At 54.9% G+C, this 26,442-nt stretch overlaps 1 protein-coding gene across 3 annotated transcripts in view; it reads left to right on the top strand.

Annotated features, from left to right (window-relative positions):
- The first annotated feature begins 7,789 nt into the window (after positions 1-7,789).
- The window catches only part of PTPN23 (protein tyrosine phosphatase non-receptor type 23), a 41,742-nt gene continuing 23,089 nt past the window's right edge, over positions 7,790-26,442 (top strand). For 2 of the 3 annotated variants that reach the window (XM_030549780.1, XM_030549779.1), the window contains exons 1-4: positions 7,790-7,930; positions 19,266-19,340; positions 23,636-23,763; positions 25,634-25,710. In XM_030549780.1, coding sequence (XP_030405640.1) covers positions 7,847-7,930; positions 19,266-19,340; positions 23,636-23,763; positions 25,634-25,710 — 364 coding nt within the window. In that variant the 5' untranslated portion in view covers positions 7,790-7,846. Of the gene's footprint in view, positions 7,931-9,224; positions 9,419-19,265; positions 19,341-23,635; positions 23,764-25,633; positions 25,711-26,442 lie in introns of all 3 variants that reach the window. The other variant, XM_030549781.1, reaches the window with a different exon arrangement.

Genomic DNA, 26,442 nt, shown 5'->3' with positions numbered 1-26,442 from the left:
CTCTCCTGTCCAGGCTGGTGGAACGTGTTTTGTTCCCTCCCATGCGTGTGTGTGGAGATAGAAGAGCAGAGGAACCCACCCATGGTGTGACCGGCCAAATGTGTGTGCTAGGCAGAGACAGCTCCGTGCAGATGGGTGTGTGCTTGGGGCACCCTGATGCATCAGGGAGGTGCCACAGCTGGAGCACCAGGCCGACTGGCTGGAATGATCAGCTGTGGGGAAAGAAACATCCCTGGGGAGGGGAAAGGGGCAGCCACCGACTGGGGAAAATGCCAGTCCTGGGGGAGCAGTGTGGGACAAAGAGAGACAGAGCAGGGATTGCGTAGAATCCCTGGAGAAAACCTCTGCTTTGGAGTTGGGTTAATAACAACCATGGGATCAGTCCAGCTGACAGGCAAGTCTCTGGCCTGCTCTTTGCTTCACCCTTCGGTGCCTCTCACTGAGGATGTTGCCAGCTCCCCTCGGGGATGAGCAAATGCTTTGGCAAAGAGGGTGGGGCGTGAAGGTGACCCAGTCACCTGGTGGGTGAGGCAGCATCAGTAACAGACGTTGGCCTAATAACAGCTAGGAGCTCACTCCCCCTTGTGTGTGTAATATCCTGGGACCAACACGGCCACACCAACGCTGCCTGGTGACATTGGGCATTGGGGTCCCAGAGTCCCTGCCTTGGGCCCCTCCGTTCAGCCCCAGCCCCTGGGAACAGGACAGCCAAGCAGATATGAAAGGCTGGGTCCCCAACACTCCCTGAGGTTGCACAAGCCTGACAGCAGCGCCAGAAGATGGAGGCGAACAGCTAAGAGATCCAGAGTGTTGGTCCGGCCGTGACCGGGAGCCAGCAGTGGTTGCAGATTGTGAACTCTTGGCCACTCATCCCAACCATTGAGACTCATCCCTCTGTGATGCCCCAACCGCTGCTCCTCCACACCCTGCCAGGTACCAGAGGCCAGCAGCCAGCACAGTAGCCCAGCATGGCCCCGCGGGAGGTGAGTCCTTGCAAGCAGCGTTACTCCCAGCAGCTCTTCCTGCAGCCTCCACAAGGCTCGGAGGCACTGGGAGACATGAGGCTGCAGGAAGGGGGTGGTCCTAAGAGCCCTGAGGAAGGAAGAGGCCGCCTGGGAAGTCCTGCGACTTGTGGCTGAGTGGGAAACCCCACCTGGAAATTTTTGATTTTCTGTTTGTGGGCGTTTGGGCAACAATCGGAGCCAGGAGCCAAGGGGAAAAGAGGAATTTGGGGTGGTTGATACTCCCCAGGCTGGGGACAAAGCCAGTGGCTCCCAGGGAGAATGTGACCCTTTCAAGAGGGGGAGATTGATAAACCCACCAGCACTAGGAGAGCAAGAGAATCCTGCCTGCTCCCGTCAGGCCTGCCCAGGAGAAAGCCCCCCCGTCACTCCCTCCCTGGACACCTAGCGGGAGTGACCAGCCCTTCTCGTGCACATCTGTCCAGAGGCTGGCTCGGTGCCCCCTCGAGCACAGCTTTTTGTCCCTCACTTCCTTCAGCTCTGACCTCTGTGCTGCTGCTTCCAGGCCTGGGGGGGCGAGCACAGGAGGGAGAGAGCGTCATGGCGGGAGCAGACACCCAAGTCACAGAGCACCCCATAACTCCTGCTGCTGCCAAGAGACGCTCCTACCCCGCACAGCCATCCCAGTGATGCTGCTGGCTGGGGCCCCATGGGACAGGATCCTGAACTTGGTGCCTCTGCTACACTCACCCCCACCCCTGCCCCAGGCAAACCACAGCCGGCAGGGTCTGCTCATAGCCCAGGGTAGGGACTGTTTGTGGTGTTGGGTGCCATGAAAACAGTCCCCCTCACCCTCCCCCACCAACCCCCCCCCTTGCCCTCTGTAATGTGTCTGAGCAGCGCCGGAGCCAAAAACCTTGGCGCCACCTGCTGGTCACTTGCGTTTAGTGCACAGCAGGCAGCCGAACTCATAAAAGCCATTTGCGAATGGGGAAAGATAGGGGGCGCTGCTGTTACTTCAGGTGAAGGTTGTTGGGAGGGAGTGGGGGATTCGGCTTGTGTTCACATGAAAAGTATCCGCTTCCCTGGGGTGACTGAGGAACGATCAGGATCTACAAGTATCTGAGGGGTAGCCGTGTTAGTCTGGATCTGTAAAAGCAGCAAAGAATCCTGTGGCACCTTATAGACTAACAGACGTTTTGGAGCATGAGCTTTCGTGGGTGAGTACCCACTTCCTCAGATGCATGTAATGGAAATTTCCAGGGGCAGGTATATATATGCAGGCAAGCTAGAGATAATGAGGTAGTTCAATCAGGGAGGATGAGGCCCTGTTCTAGCAGTTGAGGTGTGAAAACCAAGGGAGGAGAAACTGGTTTTGTAATTGGCAAGCCATTAATAGTCCTTGTTTAATCCTGAGCTGATGGTGTCAAATTTGCAGATGAACTGAAGCTCAGCAGTTTCTCTTTGAAGTCTGGTCCTGAAGTTTTTTTGCTGCAGGATGGCCACCTTAAGGTCTGCTATAGTGTGGCCAGGGAGGTTGAAGTATTTTCCTACAGGTTTTTGTATATTTCCATTTCTAATATCTGATTTGTGTCCGTTTATATACAATACACAATTGTATTGTATATGGGCACAGGATTCTTTGCTGCTTTTACAGGATCTACAAGGAAGCTGAAACCCGAGGAAGGGATTCTGAGTCTAGCTCTGCCCTCTGGTTGGTTAATGGTGCCCATTTAACTCAAACACCCAACAATCCCTTGGCAGAGAACTCCTCTTTGTGAAAGTTGGCCTCTCACTGAGCCGGCACCCAGTTGAGGTCTGTAGTTCTCTGAGGAGTCCTCCAGCAGAAACAGATGCAAAGGCCTCAAAGCTTTACTAGCTCTGGGGTTAAAAGAAAAAAATCTGGTTTTTGAAAGGCCCCCAGAGGCACAAATCTTGGTGGTTTGGGTCTTCCTTTGCAGGTCACTTTAGAGATGAGCAGAGTTAGGAACCAGATAAGTCCCCATCCCCACCCCCCATAAATCAGGGCATCCTGTCACACAGGACTCATGTGCATAAGCCACCAGACATACACACGCACATGGGGACACAGACAAGCATGCACACGTTGCATACGGGCTGCCACACACCCATGCATATACAGGGATATAGACGAGAATGCCTCACAAACTGAGATCTGCCTTTCCAGCTGTATTTGTGGCCACATGCAAGAACATCTGTGAGGGCACACAACTGCAAGCACATTTACACACACATACACAACTACAGAGTCTCACACACATATGTGCATGCACACCATGCTCCTAAGCACCAACAGATCTCCTGCCACAGGGAGAGGGGTGTAGAAACCCACCCATGGCCCTGCACAAACACACACTAGGAGCTGGAACAGTGAAAGAGGCCTGGTTTCCCACCTGCAAATGCTCCCCCTTCAACCCTCTCGTTCCTCCACTCTCCCTCTCTCCTCTTGGATCCCACTTATTCTCCATCTCCAACTCTTCCCTCTACTCCCCTGTCCTTTCCCTGGTCTGTTTATCCCTCGTCTCCTCCTCCACTCCACTCCAATCTCTTTCCTCAGGCCTGGCCCCTTGTCACAGAGAAATCAAGGCTGATCTACAGCAAATTGGGCTAATATAGGCAGTGGTACCCAAACTCCTCCCACCATCACAGCTCCTCCCACTTGCTCCAACACTATGGCAACGGGCAGATGCCATCATGGGCACTGGCTAAACGTCTAGACACCATAGCAGAGTGACCCAGATCTCAGAGAGGGCATCACTCAGGTGCCAACTCTAGCCTAAGCCAGGAGAGAGAGAGACTATGATTAAAACCATTATCTGCTCTCTCCATTTCTGCCCCCAACCATCCTCGGAGATGCTCTTCCTTCTTACCCTACCCTTCCCCACATCTTCCTGCCATCCTCTGGGCCAGGGGCTGGAGCGTGCAGCCCCTCTGTCTGCAGGTGATCAGGGCCTATTTGGGCAGATGGAGAAGTGAATCATGTCCAGGTGTTACTCTCTAAACATGGCTGAGCTGACACCCCCGTCCCCAGTCTTTATCTTCTGTCCAGGGCCACCATTGCCATGCTTGGGTTCATCTCCAATGGGACAGGGCCCTTGGGTGGCCAGAAGAAATGGGATCCATAATGGAACCACAGCTGGGCTTGGAAAATCCAGATCCCAGCCAATCCTATCTCTGGATGGTGCTGTGTCCCTCATCACCCCACCCCACCCCACCCCGAATCCCCAACCTCTCAGCTTCCTTAAGGCTCATGTCCATCTAACTCAAGCACCCATCCCCATCTCCCTAAGTCAGATATGCCCAGCACCCTGGTGTCGGTCCCTGAAGAGATGAAAGGGTTAATCTAAGGAGGGACTTCCCAAGCTGCTCCTCTTCCCAGGCAGGGTACCCTCTCCTCCTCCTCTTCCTCTTCGGTTGCCATGGGAACAGAGTGGGAGCCAGGCTGCGGGGGCGGCTCGGTCCTCCCCCAGCATGTTCATGTTCTGCAGCGATGAGATCAATAATTCACAAACGCCTCAGCGCCAGGGAAGCCTCAGATGCCTCCAGCCTCCATGTCTGGCCCCCAGCTCTGGGAGCCCGTTGTCCGAGGGTAGAGAGCAAAGGAGAAGGGGAGCGGAGGGGAGGGCTGAGAGATGCAGGGGGCATGGGATCAAGCCCACAGGGGGGCGGATGGGCCAGTGGACAGGCATGGGCTGCAGATCTCCACAGCACAGGCTCAGAGCCATGCTAGGTCCAAGGTGACTGGAAATTTGTTGATGGCTTCTGTGAAATGGGTCTTAGCCCATCACCTGGGGACCCACTCACACTCAACAGCAGCTGCCATGGATGAGTCCCCTTGTCGGCAGACTTAGCAGAGAGGCCAAGGACTGAATGGGCTACCATGACTGACCTCTCCCACCACCCACCAGATGGTCCCTGTGGCTCTGCAGTGAGGCACATTGTGGGAGCAGCCCTCTCCCCACCTGTGTTGCCTCTGGGATCTCACACCCTTCCTGGGGTGGGCTGACTCCAGCTGAGAGAGGGGATGCACTAGAGGTATCAAACGAAGCAGGGTATGGATAGGGTTGGCCAGAAGCTGATCCTCTGCTGGTCACCCAATCCCTTGATCCTCTCCTGCTACAAGTTCAAGGGGACACCCAAAGCAATCAATGGATGTCACAGTCAAAGCTGGGATTAGCCAGTGGAACTCATGGCCACAAGATATCATGGAAGTCAAGAGCGTAGAAGCATTCCCAAAAGGCCTTTCTCTATATCATGGGCTCCTTGCTTCAGGGCACAAGTCTGGGGATAGGAAGAGATCTCCCCAGGGGGATTTTACTGCATGCCTGTCGAAAATGGGAGTTCCAGGCGCTTGCCTGCAAAGCAGCTGGTATCATTCACGGCCAGAGACTGGCTACTGGACCAGCTGGATCAGCATGGTTATTTCTACATTCCCCCTCTTCCACTGCTGCTCACGTGTCTCTCTTCCTTTGCAGGGGCAGCTGCCCCAGGGCCTGCACATTTGGGACCCCTGGGCTAGACGATCCCCTTCAGCCCCCCACTATCCAAGGGCTGCCTTCCACATGTCTAGGGTCTCCCCTGCATTTGGGTTGGAGTCACACCTGCTCTGGTGTGGGAGGGAATCAAGGTGCAGAGATGGGATACAGCCAGGAGTGGGGGGCATCAGGAAGTTGGTTTCTTCACATGAGCCCCCCATGAAATCTAGGGTCAGCTCAGCTCAGCTCAGCCCTCTCTGGGTCTGGAGCGTGTGTCCGCTGCCAGTGTGTGCTGTCTGCAAGCACCTGGGCTGGGCCTGGCCTGGGAATGTTCACTAATGGATAAGACTCTCTGCTTGGGACAGAAGGGCACAGAGCATAACAATTTACTGGCCAGCAGCTGAACGGGGCTGTCCCTGCAACCCCCTCCAACCTCCCCCACTGCTCTCAGCCCCTGGCTTATTGGCAGCAGGCAAAGAAATGTTTTGGTTTAGCCGAGATCTTTTAGCTCAGTACAGGGGAGTTTGAGTGAAACTCTCTGATCTCATCAGGTCCCAGTGCCAGCACCAAGGTTATCCAGCCATCTTTACCCAGGGGCTTCCTATACCCCCACTCCATTAGGTGGTGGTAGAGCCACAGGCGTGCTGTGTCCTGCACACAATGGGTCAAGGGATCAGAGGGGCCAGACCTCACTACAGCCACACGTTCACCAGTTGCATCTATTGAAAAGCAGCAGGTCCAGTATTTGAGCAGCAATGTTATGTTTTTTTCCCCCCACTCTGTCCCTCTTTGTCTATTGCTTTTTACTGGAGGATTAATGGGGGCCTGGTTTCCAGTGCAAAATGTATCTGTGAAATTATCATAAAGGTGATTCTTGACACGTGAATTTTGACGCTGGTTAAAAGTGACAGCTGAACAGTCCTGGAGTCTGACATCCGCCGTTATCCACAAGCACGGGAAGTAGTCGGGCGATTTTCCCACACCCTGTGCCCTGCCAGTGTGTCTCAGCTGGGCCCTGTAGCACCCGCCTGCATGGGTGACAGAGTCCCCCGTCTCCAGATCCATTCAGTCCGGGGCCTCCCAGTTGCAGGGGGGTTTGTTATATGGAGACCTGCCCGCTGGGATTGGGTGCAAGACCCACTGCCCTTGTGCCACATGGGACACATAACGTGTCCGATGGCAGAGCTTCCGCTCACAGCTGATCTTGGCTGGGTCTGAGCCCAGGGTGGGAGGCTGCGGGGGTCATTTCCGATCCCGGATCATTTCAGACCTTGGTGCTGAGACGTGCTCTAGCCCATGCGCTGCTGTGACGTGCTACAGTTTAACAGGGGAATGGCTCTGGCAGACCAGGCCCCAGAGCCCCACAGCTGGACACACTGCAGGGCAGGCGGCTCTTGGCCCCAGCACCCAGGAATACAGCAGTGCAAGGCAGGGAGCGAGGGGCGGAGAATGGGGGGGGGGCGTTCTTTAGTGACACCCTTAAGGATAGAAGACATCCACTTGTGTACCTCCAGCCCCCCCAGGAGCAGGGGAGGAGCCTGCACCCTGAACCCCAGCAGGAAGGGAGGGGCCCTAGAGGAGGAGCCTGTGCCCTGGCCCCCCAGCAGCGAAGGAAGGGCCCCAGGAGAGGAGCCTGTGCCCCACCCCCCAGCAGTGAGGGAGGGGCCCTAGGGGAGGAGCCTGTGCCCCACCCCCAGCAGCGAGAGAGGGGCCCCAGGGGAGGAGCCTGGGCCCCGCCCCCAGCAGGAGGGAGGGGCCCTAGGGGAGGAGCCTGTTCCCTGCCCCCAGCAGGGAGGGAGGGGCCCCAGGGGAGAGCCTGTGCCCCACCCCCAGCAGCGAGGGAGGGGTCCTAGGGGAGGAGCCTGTTCCCTGCCCCCAGCAGTGAGGGAGGGGTCCTAGGGGAGGAGCCTGTTCCCTGCCCCCAGCAGGGAGGGAGGGGCCCCAGGGGAGAGCCTGTGCCCCGCCCCCAGCAGTGAGGGAGGGGCCCCAGGGGAGAGCCTGTTCCCCGCCCCCAGCAGGAGGGAGGGGCCCCAGGGGAGAGCCTGTGCCCCGCCCCCAGCAGTGAGGGAGGGGCCCTAGGGGAGAGCCTGTACCCTGCCCCCCCAGCAGGAGGGAGGGGCCCCAGGGGAGAGCCTGTGCCCCGCCCCCCAGCAGGAGGGAGGGGCCCCAGGGGAGAGCCTGTGCCCTGCCCCCCAGCAGGGGGGAGGGGCCCCAGGGGAGAGCCTGTGCCCCGCCCCCAGCAGGAGGGGAGTCAGCGTCAGGACTCAATTTCCCATCAGGCTCCGCGGCGACTTCCGGAGATCGGTTTCCGGTGAGGCTCCGCGGCGGGCCGGGGCGGGGGCTAGGGAGGCTCCAGGCCTGCTGCGTTCCGGGCGCGGAGCGGCCGGGATGGAGGCCGTGCCCCGCATGCCCATGATCTGGCTGGACCTCAAGGAGGCCGGGGAGTTCGGCTTCAACCAGGCCGTGAAGAAGGTGAAGGGGGGAGGGAGCCCCCAGGGGCCGCTGGGCGAGGGGGAGGGGCAGGCGTTTGGGGAGGGGCCGTTGGGGGAGGGGCAGGTGTTGGGGGGGCTTTGGGGGAGGGGCCGTTGGGGGAGGGGCGGGTGTGTGTGTGTGGGGGGGCGTTGGGGAAGGGAAAGGGTGTGGAGGGGCCCGTTGGGGGAGGGGAAGGGGTGTGAGGGGCCCGTTGGGGGAGGGGGAGGGAAGGGGTGTGGAGGGGCCCGTTGGGGGAGGGGAAGGGGTGTGAGGGGGGGTTGGGGAAGGCCGGGGGCCGTTGGGTGGGGGGGAAGAGGAGAGACCTGTTGATGGGGAGGGCGGGGGATTGGTATGTGAGTGGGGGGGGGGAGTAGCTCGTGGGGCCCTTGCTCTGGCAGATCACCCCGGGGGTGGTTACTGGTAACTGTGGGGTAAGTGTATGTGGTGGGGCTGGGCCTGAGGCCCGAGTCTGTCCCTGCCCTCCCCACAGTGATACATCAGTCCATACCCCCCTCAGCCTGGAGATGCCCCCCCCCCCATGCCCAGGGCAGCTGGCCTGGCCGTGTTAGCCAGTGCTCTGGGCCCACTAACGCTCGTTACCCCCCCCGGCCCCGCGCCACTGGAAGCTGCACCCATTGTGAGTCCTGGTTCAGTGAAAATGCTTCTGAGGAGGTGGAGAGTGGGGCTGCATGTGCTGGTACCCCCACCCCTCCCTGCCCCAAGTCTGAGAGCTGGGAGAGTTTGAAAGGAGTGAAGTGTCTCACTGAACCACTCTTTGTCATGAGAGGGAGCGATTTAAAAACCTGCCTTGAGAGCTTGTCTCGTTCAGAGTGAGGCTTGGCATGGGCAAATAGTGTCCCCACGGCACGTGGCTTTCCTCGGGCCCCTCTCATCCCATTGCCACATCCTTCCTCTTCTCTCTCCCCTCCTCTGGCCTCTGCAGCTCAGGATCCGTCCTGTGACACAGCGTAACCCATTGCTGCACATGCTGGGAGAGACAGCAGTGGTGAGAGGAGGCCCCGGAAGGTGCTGAGTCCAGCTTGGAGTGGGTTCTGTTCTATGGTTTATTTCTGGTGGGAGTAATTCTCACTGGCAATGAGATGGCCCCAAGGCCTTATGGGATGCTGGTAAATCGGGATCTAAAGCCCGGTTTGGTACCTTCACTAGATTGAGAGACGTACTTGGGTGTTTGCTTCCCATGGGTTTTAAAATGAGGATGAGAGTTTACATCATTCCCATGTGTCTGGACCCAGTGACTTTCTGAGAGTGCAGTATTCATTTAATCCATTTGTAGGTTGCTTTTCATTGGGATCACTCAGCCCTGTTCAATAAAGCCAAAGTACCAGATGTCAATGGTCAAGAGACCCAACCAGATCAAATGTACTGTCAGAGGGGGCAAATGGGAGATGTAATGACCTTCAAGAGGAACTGTCTCACCAGCAAATGGGATGAAGTCCCAAGTCATGCAAAGAGATGATTCTAAAGGAGGTAGGAGGGGCAGAAATCCCCCAGGAGGGAGCCTCAAAGGGTTATGGGAAAGAGAGTCAAAGCAGGGTCACTCCTGCTGCATTCTCTCAAGGGGCTTAAGCAGACCTTCTGTGGGAGATTTCCATAACATGGACCCTGACTTGCTAGAGTTTGATGCCCAGTTGGTCCAAACTGAGGGTATGTCTACACTACATAGCCCCTTAGGGTGTAGACAGCCTAAACCAACAGGAGTTTTTCTGCCAGCATAGGAACATCACCACTCCAAATGACATTCACTACCTCGACAAAGCCCTCGTCTGTTGGCATAGCTGCATCCACGCTGCAGGTTTTGTTGGCGGAGCTATGTCGCGGGGGGCACGTGTGTGTGTTCACATCCCTGAGAGACATAGCTATGACAACCTAATTTTGAAGTGTAGGCAAGTGTGAGCCGTCCTGCCCCATCTCACTGTAATCAATAAATTATTTAATCTATGCTTTTTGAGATGGTCTCAATAATGTTTATTTAATAAGGATGCAATCCAGTGTCTGTCAAAGCCAATGATGAAACCAGCAGGAGGTTTTCCATTGGCTTTAAGGGAGTTTGAATTAAGTCCTAAGAAAGTAGAGAAAAGAGCAAGGGGCCGCTGTACTCCTCGGTCTCTTATCTTTGGAAACTAGAGGCTACCTGAGAACTCTGCTGCTGTAAAATCCTGTGCTATGGCAAAGGAGAGGCAGTGTTATAAAGCAGGGACTTGCAGATAGACTTGGTCGCTGAGTTCCTCTGTGTTAAGTCCCAGAGGAAGAGACCAGCTTAAATATTGCTCTTCGGTCTGGGGATGTTTCACTACCATTGTTACCAACAACGGCTAAGAGTCTAGAACTGAAAGGTTGGTCTCTGACTTTGACAGCAGTTTGTTCAGGGTCAGTTTCATTGTTTCCCTGATAGTTTGGGTCAGTTTCTCTGTCTGTTGGCCCTTCACACAGCAAAAAGGGCGGGGCGGGGGGGGGAAAGGAAGGTGATTGTAAAACACAAATTGGCCCTGGGCAGTCGGGGTAAGGGGTTGTGTCTGAAACTGTCTTAACTTGTTTATTCTAAAACTAGCTAGATTTCAAGTGGGCTGTGTCCCTTGGACCCCTCTGTTTTTCCATCTGTGTCAATGAGTATGATATGTGACCATTTTGTATTAACTTTGGTAAAAGAAAATACTTGCCATCTTTGAGATTTGTTTGCGAAATGTTCCATTAGTACTAATTCATATTATTTTTGTATGATGGCCAAAATTCTTTTTGCTTTTTTGGGTGGAAGGGCACCTGTTCTATACAGCGACACTCAGGTTTTGGTTGATGCATTTTTTGTTTTTAAAGGGAGACTGTACAAGGCTACAAATGGAAAATTCCACCTAGGGATTGGTGTTTCTGTAGGGCTTCCTGTCCACAAGAATTTCAAAACATTTTACAAACTAAATGACTACTCTGCATTTAAGGGCTGTCTTGGTCTGACACTTCACAGCACAGTTTGGAAGACAGGGAGTGAAATGTCTGGTATTCATTTGATACTCCAGGGGAATTTAGCTTAGCAGAATATGACTGGTCAAGGACGTCTCCCTGATCTCTGGGAAAAGTGTCATGGGAGCTTGGTTGACCACAAGTAGTTGGACCTTCCTCAGCTTTTTCTAATGCAGGCCAGAGAGCTGAGTCATGCTTTGCAGGTTGCTGACATGGTGATGATAGTAACTTAGAAACAGTCCTTGCCATTCCGGTTTGTCTGCTAGTGCTGGCCATCAGTAGAACTTCTCCTGCAGTGGGTGGAGTGATAGGTGCCTACCTAGAGGAGGGTGGCCTCCAAAACAAGGCAGTCATTTTAAAATCACATGGCTGTGCGGCAGGCGTGGCTGCATATGAGGGATGCTCTTACCACTTGGTCAGAGCAAGTGCTGTCTCTTCAAGCATGTTTAAACCTCGGGTTTATTCTTTGTTTAAAAAAGCAAAGTCTGAGAAATCTGAAATTAATAGAAATACTTTTGTGCAACTCTTCTCTTTAGGTGTAAAGATTTCTCTGCATTTTGCTGGTTGGTATGTGAAACGGGAAGTGAAACCAACTAGAAAGCAGACAAACTGACTCCTCCAATTTCAGTACTGGGTGGAGAGATGCAGAAATAGTGAAAAGTAATTTAAAGTGCCTTCAGTTTTAATAATCCAGGCAATAGTGAGGTACAGCATATAATTTTTAAAACAAATCTGATTTTTTTTAACCTGACAAACGTCAGGGTGTTTACCGTCTGCATTTTCCTCTTCCATGTGTTTACCTTGAGTGGTGAAGCAGATGGGATTTGCAGCGTATCATCTGGGATCTCGGAGTCCTCCCCCTTCTTTGGTTGTGGTAGGGAGGTTGGATAACAGGTCTTGGTTTAAACTCCTGGAGGTTGAGGAGGCGCTGCTGGTGAGCACGGTGGTAGCATCTGTCCGACATCAGTAAGTTCTAAGCTTGGCAAAAGCACTTTTAAAAATCCAATGGTCTCCAAGCCCTTGATGAAGATGTGTTGACTTAGTCCTGTCCCCTCTACATACGTACATGCACCCTGTGAGGTAATGGAGAGGCTCAGTGACTTGCTGAGGGCCCCCCTGTGGCTGAGCGGCAGGGTCAGGACTCTTGGGTTCTGATCCGAGCTCTGCTGCCGAATTGCTGCATGACCTTTGGGAATTCTTTCTCTCCTCCTGCACCTGGGAAATGGGGATAATACCCACCTCACGTGGGGCTGAGAGGCTTAGCCTAGTATTGTGACCTGCTACAGCCTCAAATGGGAAATGCTAGGGAAGTTGATTAATCACTGAGTATCTGCTTTCCACCCTTGGTTCCAGTTCGTTTCTACACTGGCTTGCCACTACTTGGAGCCCTGAGTAGGCTGGAGGAGTTGGGCTTGTGCAGTTAACGGGGGAGATCCTATTTAATTTTCCTTTTATATTAGGCCCTGGGATTATAAACCTCCTGGCTGGTTGGGTGCAGCTTCATGTTCAGTCTCTTATAGTCATCGGTTTGTTTGGATTAAGGACAAGCCTGACAGACTCACTGGCGGAAGCCATCAGTCCAGAGAGTGACCTTTTTTGGCTTGTGCTCAAACCAGCTCTACCACGTTAGCTAGTAACCCGTCAGGTCTGAGTTCTGGTGGTTCTCCGGGCTAGGGCGGCTGGGTGCTCTGGCTGCTGTGGGTGTTCTTATCACGGCTTTATGGGACGATCGTAGGGCTGGTCCTCACTGAAGCGTTAACTCAACTTCTGACGAAAGTGTTACCCCTAATTCCAATCCCATCCCCACACAGGATCCTGGCCTTAGGTGTGGCGATGCTTTTAACTCCAGTTGGGTGGCCTCAGGGGGACGTACGCTAAAATGTGAGTGAGCACAACTCAGCACTGCTAACGTGACTGCTCAAGTGGGGCTACACCTGCATCCACACTAGAGTGCCATTTGTCCGCCGGTGCCTTCCCACAATTCCACCCCTCGTGCACAGAAAGGACAGACGAATTCTCCCACGGGTCACTGGGAAAATGCATAGCGAGGCTTGGCTTGCTGCAGTGCTAAGAATGCTGGGATATGCTCCCAGAAGCCTTAGCGCAGGGGTCGGCAACCTATGGCATGTCAGCCGATTTTTTGATGGCACGCAGGGTGGGCTGAGGTTTCCGCTGCCGGCTCCTGCCAGTCAGACTCCCACCGTGGGTCCTGCTCAGCGCCCGCTGCTGGCCTGGGAGCCCAGCTGGCAGGAACCGATGGTGGAAACTCTAGAGGGTGGTGGGCCGAGCTGCTCAGCCCACCACCGCTCTGGGGTTCCTGCTGCTGGCCCCTTGCCAGCTGGGGTCCCACTCAGCACCCGCTGCTGGCCTGGGGGAAGGAACCCCAGGCTGGCAGCGGGCTGTGAGCCCAGCTGACAGGAGCCGGCAGGCGAAACCCCAGAGCAGTGGCAGGCTGAGCCGCTCAGCCCGCCATCGCTCTGGTGTTTCCCCCGCCTGCTCCTGCCAGCCGGGCTCCCACCACCGGTCCCACTCAGCACCCGCTGCTGGCCTGGGGTTCCTTCCCCCAGGCTGGCAGTGGGCTGAGACCCCAGCTGGCAGGAGCCGGTGGTGGAAACCCCAGATGAGATGCTCAGCCCACACCTGAAACCCTAGAGCTGGGTGGGCTGACCCGTTCAGCCTGCTACCACTCTGGGGTTCCGGCTGCTGACCCCTTACCATCTGGGGTCCCCACCGCAGCCCCACTCACCTTGCTTCCAGGGCAGGCCCCCTGCCAGACAGGGTCCAGGCTTCCGGCCCTGCTCAGCCCTACCAGCTGCCAGTTCCACTCACCTCGGCCGCCGATCTGGGGTTCCAGCCGCTGACTTCCTGCCAGCCGGTTATCAACTTATAACTCAGAAGTCCGTGTGCAGCTGAAAGTATCTAAATACATGCCAGACATTGGAAAACTCAGCAAGGGCAAGGAGCACACTAAACTATTAAGATCTGCATTTTAATTTAATTTTAAATAAAGCTTCTGAAACATTTTGAAAACCTTGTTTACTTTACATATAACAGTAGTTTTGTTACATAGTATAGATTTATAGAGAGACCTAAAAAACGTTAAAATGTATGACCGGCACGCGAAGCCTTAAATTAGAGTGTATACATGAAGACTTGGCACACCACTGCTGAAAGGTTGCCGACTCCTGCCTTAGCGCCACACCAAGTGAGCACAGCCCCCGTGTGCATGGTGATCTGAGTGTTGTATTGCTGTGTGGCTGCTCTGCTGGCCTCCAGCTCCGCCTGGCCCTGTGCCTGGCCACCCCCACACTAGTAGAACGGTTAGTCTCCATGGCCTTCTGCTGCACCTGTTATGAAGGGGCTGCTTTGGTGAGGACAGCTCTCAAGATGGGTTGGCTTATATCAAGATAACGATTTAAATCACCAAGTGGAAAGCCTGGATTGAAAGCATCTTTTTAATCAACTTTTCCATGTGTGCCTCTGTTATTCTAACATGGTGCGCAGATGTTTCCAGTCATGCCCGCCCTTACCATTAAGGGAATCCGTCCCCACACCCCCTCCATTACTGCACAGCCAATGCTTCCTCCTTGGCAGAGCTGGGGCTAGAGGCAGGAATGGAGGAGGAGCTGGGGTAGAGGTAGAGCTGCTCTGGAGGTGGAAAGGGAATGAGGGCAGAGCTGGACTTGAGGGCAGAGCAGGACTGGGGGCTGGAGGAGAAGCACGGCTTGAGGATGGAGCTGGTCTGGGGGTGGAGTGGGGCTGGAAGCGTGGGGCTGCCTCCCGTGAGCGTTGGCCCAGGCCCCAGCTGCACAGTTCTAAAGAAAGGCACATTGTCTTAGGTTGATCTAACCATTAAAACATGTTGATTTGCAATGAAACAGAGCCTTTACGCTGGATTTGGTACCTATTTTTGCTACATAGGAGGATACAGTATAACTATATATACACTTACTTAAGCAATTATATAGATCAATATTTTCAGATTCTTATTAATTGTAGGTTTTTAGTATGTTAGAAAAGATAAATGAGGTATTGCTTATTTCCTAGGTAACTTTTTGCTCATGATGTCAAGCTTCATTACGATGGAAACTGGAGTTTAACTAAACATACAACAGAATATAACATTTATTTTGATTAAACAAAACCTTAAAAGTTTTGGATACCTACACTTATCAATGCATTATTTCACATTTCCAGCTAAATGATTTATTAAACGGGGGGCCTAACTGTAGGTGGTGGAGTAAGTTAATTGTTTCAGGTCAACCTGGGAACATTTTCAAAAATGCCTGAATGAAAGTGAGTGGGGTTTAAGTTCCTACTTGCCTAAGTCTCTTGAAAACACGACGGTCTCGTACGTTACTTAGGCTGCCCTGTTGTGCCGTATTTATAAAGTTTGACCTCCAACGTTTTCCCCCTGATTCTTCTTCATCTAGAAAAGTGGCCTTTGACTCAAAGTTTTTGACAGGCTCATGGATTCAGCGTAATTATTTACTTAAATGTGCTGAGATTATCATTTTAGGCCTTCACATATTTTGTATTAGATTCAGATTTCACTTTAAACAGGCTTATTTTTAAAAAGAAAAAACAAACGATAATTTAAATAGCAACATCAAAATATCCAATTTAAATCAAAATCCCCTATTTAAAAATTGTTTTGTTTTCAAACAAATCATTTTGTTTTTATCCACCCTTAAGAAAAGAACTGAAGCCACCAACTCAGGGCATCCGGGTCAGCGAGCAGTTGGGGGTGGTAACAGCTGTGAGTCATGGCTGGGCTGGGCTGGATTTGAACCCGGTGACCTAGAGGACAGAGGTTTCTCTCACTCTGACTAGATTGCTGAGTTCTTCCCAGTGCATTCCCATTGTGTGTGTGTGTGTGTGTGACCCTCCTGCCCAGCCTCTTCCGCCCCACTGACACAAGAGAAACGAGGTAGGGCTTCCTTTACCTCCCTAATGGCTGAGCTGCATCTTGAGATCCTTATGGATTTCGTAGGATGGCTGTGCGTTCAGGTGTCTTCTGTCATGAAAAGCATTTTCCTCTGGATGGTACATCCCCCCTCTTCTGGCTCCTACTAGTACTGCGGGGCCATCAGCCTCTTTGCCCCGTGTCATTCCTTGGAGTGCTTGGTGGCTGATGAAATGTGGACTTTCCTAATGTTCTTTGGAACTGGAGTGGCAGATGAGCAGTGCTGGGAGTCTGAATGCTCTGGATCCTCTCCCGTGCAGGCTGCGAGCATCGGTGAGGGGCAATCTCCCCATGGACTGTGCTCTGCCCGTGGGTGGGGACGGCCTGCAGCTAGTTGCTTTTCTCTTCATCCTACGGACCTTGTGACACATACATAGGAGCCCTGGATGTGACTCATCTCACCAGATGTCACAGGAGGCAGTGCAATGCAATGGTTACAGCAGGGCCACTGGGCGTTGGACTCCTGCTGTCTAGTCCTGCCTTTGTTGTGTGGCTTTGGGGGAAGCTGCTCAATCTCTGGGTCTGTACAATGTGATTGACTTGCCCACTCTGGGAGGGTGTTTGTGGAAGCCCTCTGGGATCCCAGGAACTGGGACTGGGTAAGTGTGCGGGGTATTGCCAGGTATGTTGTGTTCAGTTCTGATTTTTCAGGCTGCTCCCTCTGTCTTAGGAATCCTTTCCCCCCCCCCCCCCAGAGTCTGGGAAAGCTGCCGAATCTTGAGCTCCCCTTCAGAGAGCCATTGACCTCTCCCACTTAGTGCCCCTGTGTGGAACATCAGGGATCCTGGCCCTCCACCCGGCATGATGATTCTGCAGCACGTTCCCCTGGCTATCCCTGTGCAAAGTGCTGTCTGCCAGCCATGCGGCTGCTGAATCTCCCCAGCCTGTTATTCACCCAGACCCTACGTTTGCCAAAAGATGACTCCCCACAGATCTGTAGCTGGGGTCAGCCCCTTCCCCCAAACCACAGCAGGCAGCTTGGTTTCTAGCCAGTGTGGAGCTATATTCCTTCAGTCAAGGGCAGTACGTGTCTACAATCACCAGCCTCAGTCTCTAACAAGGGATAAGGACATTGTTCTTCAGGAGTCTCTCTGCAGCTGGTTTGCAGCCAACTGGGCATGGCTGGGCCCTCTTCCCTTGAGCATTGCTCTCACAATCCTGTAGCACTGGCTGGGGATCTCGGAGAGCTCAGAGCCTTCGTTAAGCCCCACAACCTTACTACCCTCTTCTGCATGCTGGACCTCCCCATGTAACAGGAAGGGACTTGCCCAAAGCCCCACGGCAAGGCAGTGCCAGAGCCACAAATAGACTCCCTGTGCCCTGGTTCCTAGTCTCCTATGCTGGCCTTGCCCTGCCCAGGCCAGGGGCTGCCGGATGCAGCTGTGTGTGTAGCTCCGAAGGCTCTCGCTTGCTGCTCCAGTCAGTGTCATGTCTGCCGAATGCTCCCTGCCCCCCGTGACACTGCTACGTTCTGTGGGGCCCAGAAATCGAGCCCTGTCCTGTGTGTGAGCAGTGCTGCTCCTTAACCAGCTGCTCCAGCTGCCAGAGTACAATGCACGCCCCTAATGGAGCACGCCGCGTCTGGTGCCTGCGGGCACCCAAGAAATAGACGGTCCCTCCGGTGCTCTGCACAGTGAGCAGCAGATCGGTACCCTGCTGCAGGCGTCTCTCGTGGCGAGGTGCCCTGCAGTGCTCAGGACCCATGTGGTGCTGCGGCTCTGCACAGACAGTGTCAGGGCATGTAGCCAGCAGCCGTGGCTCCTTGTCCTGTGACCCCATTGGCTCATCCAAGCTACATGAGGTTGGCTGGGGTGGGGGAATCCCTAAGATTTTACGGGTGATGGCTCCCTGGCTCCCCTAGCTCTCAAGCCAGGACCACTTCCGCACCTTGGCGTGGTGTTGCTGGGGGCACCATCTTTCCCGTCAGACGCAGAACCGCCATGCTGTTCATGTGAGTTCCCTCAAGATCCCAGGGGCTGTTACCTCCTGTGTCTTGGATGGATTTCAGTTCTGAGAACTACCTTTGTCTCCCGACTCTTCCCTACAGATTCTCTTTGAATCCGTAGTCTCACGTTGCTGTGCGCTGGTAAACAGCTGCTGTGTTTCACCCCAGAGGTGGCTGCGTTTCAGAGCTGAGCAGCCTTGGGGCTGAACTCTGAGGAAAGGCAGTCATTATTTAAGCTTGGGCTGGGTAAAGCACTGGAGGCTGCACAGGAAGGAACAATGCAGGCCTGGCTGCTGGGGGGAAATGGGAGAGTGAGCACCATCGGACATGGGGGTCGGGTGCTCTACTGGGCCCAGTGGAGAAGAGAGCCAGGATCTGTTTTGATTTGCACAGTGCATGGTCCCTGCCCTGAGGATCTTGTCATCTGACCTAGACCGATGCCTCCGGAGACTCTGCCATGGTGGGGAGGGGAGAAGGGGAATGTGACGGGAAAGCTGAGTGGTAGCAGGTTGCTGGAGGAGGGTGCATAGGTTGATAGTTACACGTGGGTCTGTCTTACCCTATTAAGTGTCCTGTAGGTATCTGGGAGCCTGACTTGGCACTTTGAACCTTAACAAGTGTGCAGTTTCTGGTAGCCATGGCAGACCTGGAGATGAAAGATTGGCAGCCTGGGCCTGTGTGGCTCCATTGGACAAGAAACTGTGATGAAACCTTTCTCCTGTTCAGCCCCTGGCTGGACAAGGGAAGATGCAGCATGTGTTGCTTCTTGAGCAGACCTGTCACCCGGTCAGTGGTGGCCAATTGCTGCAGATTCACGTTTGGCAGCGCGCTCTCCTGGGCCACTTACGCTGGATATGGCTGCTCAAGTCAAAGATCAGCCGCGGTCCCTGCTAAGCCGTGGCCACAGGAGGGAACTGGTCTGCAGGCTGGGTCTGGAACGCCATTGCCTCTGTGGGCTGAGGGCCGTCTGACCAGGGCTGAGGGTGGCCAGCTGAGCTCAGGCTGCGGAGCTCCTTCTGCAAAAGGCCTGGCTCTCACTTGAAGGCCGCAGGGAAATAGGGGCACCCGCTGTCTGAAGAAATACAGGGGCTCCTTCAAATTGGAGGTGTCTTCCATGTGCTCTCAGCTAACGGGCTGTGTGGGGGCAATGCAGGGAACTGGTGGCATGTCCCTGGCCTTGCAGGGGGGCTTTCAGTATCCTGCCCTGAGTGCCTCTTCCTCAGAAACAGAAACAGTCTGGCCTGTGCAACACCCCGAAAGCCCAACCCCGAGTGTCTCTGCTACCCTTCGTGCACAGCCCCTTCTAGGGGTTTCCGCTGCCCCTCTTGCTGTCTGGCTCCAGCTGGGGCGCCGGCAATGCCAGGGCGGCTCTGCTCCGGGAAGTGGTGCTCGATTTCTCCTCTGCGCACCAGTCCCAGACACGAGCTCTGATTTGTTTTTTCTCCCTCCAGTTTGTTCTGAAGAACTATGGCGAGAATCCCGAGAACTACAATGAAGAACTGAAGAAACTTGAAGTGCTCCGGCAGGTAAGTGTGCACTGGCGCTGTGCTGTGTGTAACAGTGCTACGAGGCGGGGCAGTCCCACGGAGAGACAGTCCCTGCCCCAGAGCGCACAGTCTAGCTGGGGCTGGCAAAGGCAGCAGGGAAAGCGACTCGCCCAAGGGCAGGCCAGTGACTGAGCCGGGAGCAGAATCCAGATCTCCTGGCTGCAGCCTACGAGGTAGAGCCCACAGTTGTGTGCTGGTGTCTGCTCCCCCACCCGTGGCCCTCCAGTGCCAAGCGGTAACGGGGAGGGGAAGCTTTGTACATGTGAAACCTCCACTGCCTTGCTGGGAGGGGGCCCAGGCACAGTGTGAACTGAAGGAGCCCCAGCCTGGGAGCCTGCAGCCCTCCAGCTGCATGGACTGCAGCAGGCATGCTCACCTCCCGCGCCCCCTGCCAGTGTGCCTGCGGAGGGCTGGGGGGATTGGCTCGGTTCGCTCTCTGGGGCCTGCTCGGTGCTGGAGTCAGAGTGAACAAGGGGGCCTGGTGGTGCCATTTGTGTGTGTGTTTTGGGGGGAGGGGTGTTCAGTGTTGGGGGTCCCAATGGACCAGTGTCCACAACTCATCTCGCAAACAGCAGCAGCCCCTCTGGTGGGGAAGGACCTCGAGGCTCCCCTACGGCTGCTTGGCCCCCAGCTCCTTGGGCAGGCCCTGCAGTTACTGCGGGTGGGCCCTAGCAGCACGAAGTTCAGCGCTAGGGATCTCATGAGATTGGGGGAAGAGGAGGTTCTTTAGTGGGGGCAGGGAGGCTGGGTCCTTCTGCGAGGGCAAGTGGCCTTCTAGAGATCTGTGGAGGGGGGGAGGGATCAGTGGGGAATTGCGACAAGGCCCCTCTGTGCCCCCACCCCCGTGCTACCCCTGCTACCCGGAGAAGCACATCATAGACAGGGCTGGAGGAGAGGCAGGTAAACGGTAATGGGAGCGGGAGGGCTGGGCAGGGCTTCCGGCCTGCAAAGCAGAGATGCTGTAGGCTCAGGGGCTCCCACCCTCTGTGGCCCTGGGTTTTGCAGGGCCGCCCAGCACAGCCATCAGTGGTCGCTGCTGGCCCCCTCTGGAGTCAAACCAGGGACCTAGAGGAAGGAGCTGCCTGCAGTTGGTGGCTGTGATGTGTATTCCCTGAGCTGAGCTGAGCTGTTGTGGGTGGCTGAGTGTGTGCGAGTTCCCAGAGACGTTTGTGGGGCGCTGTGATAAGGTCAGCGCCACTCTCAACAGCTGAGCTCATCAGCTGGGGAAGGACCATGGGACGGGGGAACGTTTCCAGCCAAGCCAGGCACTGGAGTTCGTGCGTCTGTCAGCGGAGCCCAGACTGCAGGCTGGCAAAGCTGGAGAGGGCTGTCTGGCCCGGGGAATTGGTAATTGGATGATAACTTTGTTCACATCTCGAGGGCCAGGTCAGTTCCCAGCCTATCTTCTCCATCATGGGGTGATGTGACATTCCCCCAGCTGACAGGCGTCCGTGAGATCAGCAGCGCTCCCCGCAGAGAGGCCCAGGACTGAACGGGCTGTGGAACCCAACTGCCCTGTAGAGAGGCAGCGCAGGGGAGGCAACGCACCCATTGCTGTGGATAAACAGAGACGGTCACTGCAAGGCACCTTTCAGTGTAACCACGCAGGACTGCCTTCGCGCCCGCTTCTGGCAGCAGCAGTGCGGCAGACCCAGCTGGAGTGACCGGAGCCATAATGACCTGGTTGAAAACGCAGAGGGAAAAACATCAGGGTTGTGCTATTAGCTTTCTCCTGTTCTGTGTGTGCGGAGCCCTGAGGTTGGGTGTGCTTATGGCGTGGGTACTAAGGAGCAGCTTGGCCTGGCACAAAATACACTTCTGCACCCAGCCACGCCCCGCCAGGCACATCACTAAGGAGCAGCACCGCGGAATCCTAGCGCTATGCTCCCCAGCTGATGGAGCGTTGCACTTAGCACTTGCACTGGGGGAGGTTTGCTCTCTTCTGTTTGTGTGGCCGTGCTGCGGGGAGAGAGCACCAGCGTTTCCCATAAGGCTATGGCTGAGCTCTGACGCTGCTGAGTGATTGCCTTGGCATGGGAATGATGAGTGAGCACATTCTTCTCCGCTGGAAGAAGGGAACGCTTTTCCTGCCCAGCTCCCATGATGGGGTCTCTGCTTTCCCAAAGTCAGTCTCTTGCTGGGAGGGGAGAGTCTCATTCATTTGTGCTCCAGTAGTGCCTTGAGGCGCAGCTGAGATCGGAGTCCCATTGTTCTAGGCACTGTTCAGAGAGAGATGGTCCCTGCTCTGGAGGGCTGGCAGCCAGAATGGATCAGACTGAGAGGGTGGAAGGGGTCACAGAGGCGCAAAGGGGGAAAGTGACTTGCCTGAGGTCACCCAGCTGGTCAGTGACAGAGCCGGGAAGAGCCCCCAGCTTTCCTGAGTCCCAGTCCAGTGCACTGTCCTCTAGACTGCACTGCCTCCAAAATTGTATAGTAAACGATCTGTGAGGAAACTGCTCCTGAGGGAGTGTGGCATAGTGGTTGGAGCTGGGACACATGCAATGCACAGCTCTGCTGCAGGCTTCCTATGTGAACTTAGGAAAGTCCCTTCCCAATCTGTAAAACGCAGGTCATCACCTCACCTCCTGTGACACAGGAACATCGACCTAGGCAATTTATTCTAGTGTTTAACTCCCCTGACAGTTAGGAACTTTTTCCTAACGTCCAGCCTAAATCTCCCTTGCTGCAGTTTAAGCCCATTGCTTCTTGTTCTATCATTGGAGGCTAAGGTGAACAAGTTTTCTCCCTCCTCCTGGTGACACCCTTTTAGATACCTGAAAACTGCTATCAGGTCCCCTCTCAGTCTTCTCTTTTCCAAACTAAACAAACCCAATTCCTTCAGCCTTCCTTCATAGGTCGTGTTCTCTAGACCTTTAATCATTCTTGTTGCTCTTCTCTGGACCCTCTCCAATTTCTCCACATCTTTCTTGAAATGCAGTGCCCAGAACTGGACACAATACTCCAGTTGAGGCCTAACCAGCGCAGAGTAAAGCGGAAGAATGATTTCTCGTGTCTTGTTTACAACACACCTGTTAATGCATCCCAGAATCACATTTGCTTTTTTTGCAACAGTATCACACTGTTGACTCATATTAAGCTTGTGGTAGCAGCCAGGCTGAATCAGACTCACAGGCCATCTAGTCCACTAGCCCCTCTCTGGCAGGAGCCAGCACTAGCTGTGTCGGTGGAAGGATCCCTCACCTGCTGACTGGGGGTTGTCTGATCTCTCACAGAGATTGGCTTAAGCCCTGAAGCCTGGTATTAAAACCCCCTCCAGAATTCTGCTGTGAATGCTGAGAGCACTGAGTGTTCCTGCTGGCCGTACGTAGCTAGTGACCCTCCGTTAGCTCTCCCTGAAGCCCCTTGCAGCCCTCCCTGGTCCCGATTAACCTGACTTTGTCATTTGTCAGCCTTGTAACTCTCAACTCATGCCCTTCACGCCCCCCTCCCCTCCCCAGATCACTAAACAACACGGGACTTGGTGTGGAACCTGCAGTTCTTGCTGTTAACCATCTGCTGTGCTGAAAATTGACCATTGAATCATACTTTGTTTTCTGTCTGTCTGTTTTTGATCCATGATAATACTTTGCCCCCTCCCCATGATGACTTAGCTTCTTTGATAGCCTTTTGGTGGGACCTTGTCAGAGGCCTTTTGGCTGTCTGAGCACATCGTTGCCGGGTCTCCTTTCCTGTCATGCTGAGGGAATTCCCGAGAGAATTCCAAGAGGCGAGCAGGAATCTGTGCTGGTTAGGCCCTCTCAGTCACGAGCTGCCAGGTGTTTTGTTTTTAGTGATCATTTCACTGAGTTTGCCCAGACCGGATGTCAGCCTGACACCTGGAATTTAATGTAGCAAAGTACTTTGAAAGCCTTGGGCTGAAGGCGTTGTGGGGTGGTGGGTGTCTCCTGAGTTGTGACGTACCTGGCTGCCATCATCTCCGGAACAGAAAGGCCCCAGGCCTCTCCCGAGCTTGGCATAAGCAGCACTTTATGGCAGTGGTACCACTGGATTGGGAAACTGTCCGCCCCAGGGGTGTGAAAGGAGTGGGGAATCTTCATCCCAGCCAAGAGGACACTCTGGAGAGTGGCTAATGCCCTGGCTTCTGCAGCTGACCCCTGGAATGTCCCTCTGAGGAGCCATTTTGGAGTGATCTCCCTCCCCCAATCACGTAAGCGGATTTTGCTGCCAGCCAAATACAGCCCAGGCCCTCTATCTGTAAGCATGGCGTGGCCTGTTGCCTTGAAGCACTGCTCCTTTCTCTCCTCCTCCTCCAGAACGCCGTGAGCGTGCCCAGGGACTTTGAGGGCTGCAGCATCCTGCGGAAATACTTTGGCCAGCTTCACTACCTGCAGAGCCGCGTCCCCATGGGCTCGGAGCACGAGGCGGCTGTCCCCGTCACATGGTAAGTGCAGCGGTTTGGTGGGGGTTTGTGGAGCGGCAGGGGAGGGAGCAGGCATCCCTGCATCCAGCTATCTACCCCTGCCAGGGCACCCGTGGCCGACACTGGGGGCTTGGACATAATCCAGTGGGAGATTCTTTGGGCAGCAGGAGCAGAGGAGCTGAAGCTGGGGCTCACCAGTGGACTCACTGTATGACCTGGTTTTGTCTCTTGCCTCAATTTCCCCATCCTCTTCCTTGGCCCTGGTAATCTCCTGCCTAGATGCCTGTGATGTCCGACCCTCGTAGGCTGCCAGCTGTGCTATTCTGGATGGACTGAAGGCACATTCCCCTTTCTCTTCTCTGACCCACGTTCCTCCACTGGCTCAGCTGGATTGCTCATTCCTACCCCACCTACGTCTCTTGTGTCCCTGTGCTCCACCAGTGCCCCTCGCGCAATCTCCTTTGCCCCTCTCTAGGAATCGCCTTCTTGATCCTGCATCCAGCCACCAATGACTCTCCCTCTGCCAGCCTTCCCAATGATCTGTACAATGGAACAAACCCAGACCAAGCTCCCCCCAGCCTCACTGTGTCCTTCCCCGGTGCCCAATGTGATCTCGCTCAGCAGCGAGTCTCTGTTCTAGCCCTGCCTGGCACGCCCTGTGGGCAGAGCCACGTCCCTAGGCTCTCCACCGAATGCCATGCGCATCTCTGACTCTAGGGAGAGCTCGAATACTGCACGCTGGGGAGCAGAGTATTTCCCTCTCCGGGGATGTGAGGATTAGGGGAGGTTTGCAGCACACTGGGAGAGTCGGGGATGGAGGAAGCTATTAGAAGTGCAGTGTAATAACTGAGATTTTTTTTTATAGCACCTTTCAGCAAGCGATTGCTCCACCTGCCACTGACATGCAGCCACCTCTGGCTCTCCGAGCGGTGCAATGAGCCTCTGGAATGCAGCCCTCCTTGTCCCTTCAGCCCCCTTGATTGCACTTCCTGCCGCTGCTGGGATTTCAGTGCGTTAGGGTGCAGCAGTGGCCCTGAGGGGGCACAGGACTGACCAAGAGGGGTTGGTTTACACCACTGATGGCAGTGGTGGAGGCTGGGCTTTGGGGCTTGTGGCTAGAGAGTGAATTTCAGCCGCTGGGGCTGCTTGCTGGCTGCTCTCTGTTGATGTGTAGACACGCCTTCCTGGACAGAGCAGCACGTGTCCTCCATCCCTGCCTGGTGTTCAAAGGCGTGTCCGAGCCAGGGGAGGGAGATCAGTTGCTTGTGTCTGCCAAGGGACACCCAGTTAGTGGAGCCCCTCAGGTTAAAATCAAGCCTGTAGCTTTGGTGTGTAAAACTGAAAACATGTTCAAACAGCACGAACTTGCTTTTGGTGGGTAAGATCAGGCTGTCCCCTTCTGGAGCGCCATGGCAAATCTACTGCCCACAGATGGGCAGGACGGAAACATGGCAGTGCCATCGGTACAGTGCCCCCTCGCAGGGAGGAGCGCTGCTTACTGGACAAGTGACACCTTTCCCAGCTGTGCTCCTTGGAGGGCTCCCACCCATGTGCCTGACCCTGCTTTAGATGAGATCGATGCCATCCCCTCCTCTAACTACTAGACAACACTTCCCTAGTAGGCTAAGAAGACTTGGCCTGGCACCACTCAAACATTACAGGGTTTGCTGGTTTATGTACCTAGCAGCTTCCCATCTCCCAGTCAGTTTGGAGCAGACTCTGCCAGCTACATAGGAAAGTGAGTCTAAATCATCTGGATCACCCCTGCCAGCTCTGAGCCATCAGTTGTTAGCCGTCTGCCTTCCCTGGAAACGTGGCCGTGGGGCCCCCGGGGTGTGCATCTGGCCAGATCACTAGTGTAGGCACTAACCCTCGGATTCCCCATTCACAGGACAGAGATCTTCTCTGGCAAGGCCGTTACCCATGAGGACATCAAGTATGAGCAGGCGTGCATCCTCTATAACCTCGGTAAGGCCCTGGAGCCCACCCACTGGCCTGGCTTGTCAATGTGTTGCCCAGAGTGCCCTGGGGTTTGCTTGGCACCAGAGAAATGCCCTCCCTGGCTAGCCCTTGTTCCCTACTCCAAAGGGTCCACTGTCCAGCCTGGTCCTGCTGTTGAGTGGTGGGAGGGGGTGACCACTGCAGGGCATTCAGCCGATCTGCCTGCAGGCCTTTCTGTGATCACAGCTCAGAGCAGGCAGCCAGTGGCGACAGTTGGCATGAAGCTGCCCGCAGCTGGAAGTGCTGGGCCTTGGGAGAGCAGAGCTGTGACGTCTTGAAGTGTTCCCATGATCACTGCGGACAATTGAGCTGCTGTTTCCTTGGCTCTGGTGGACTCTGATGGCCACTAGAACGCCAGCCAGATCTGAACCCTGGCTGTGTTGTGTGTGCCTGGCACGAGACCCTCTAGTGAGGCTTCAGCCCAGGCATCTGCTGGTGCCTGTGGGGTGGGTGAGGCTGATCTTCGGGGCCAGCTCCGAAGGGCTCTTCTCTTCACTGTGATCGATGAATGACAAGCCAGAGCATCACCATGTGTCCCCCTCCCCCGCAGGCCAATCCAGGCCTTGACTAGGAGAAAAGTTGCGCCTGTTTAATTAAATCAATTTGAAATGGATCCAATTCAGCTAGTGCAAACCCAGCTGGTTGTTCTTAAACCAGCTTAGCCCTCACGTAAATAGGTGCAGTTTAGTTCAGTGAGCT

Source organism: Gopherus evgoodei, chromosome 2 (genome assembly GCF_007399415.2).
Source record: "Gopherus evgoodei ecotype Sinaloan lineage chromosome 2, rGopEvg1_v1.p, whole genome shotgun sequence".
NCBI classification, from domain to species: domain Eukaryota; kingdom Metazoa; phylum Chordata; order Testudines; family Testudinidae; genus Gopherus; species Gopherus evgoodei.
Note: the sequence above shows the minus strand (reverse complement) of the source record. Positions and strands in the feature narration are given on the sequence as shown.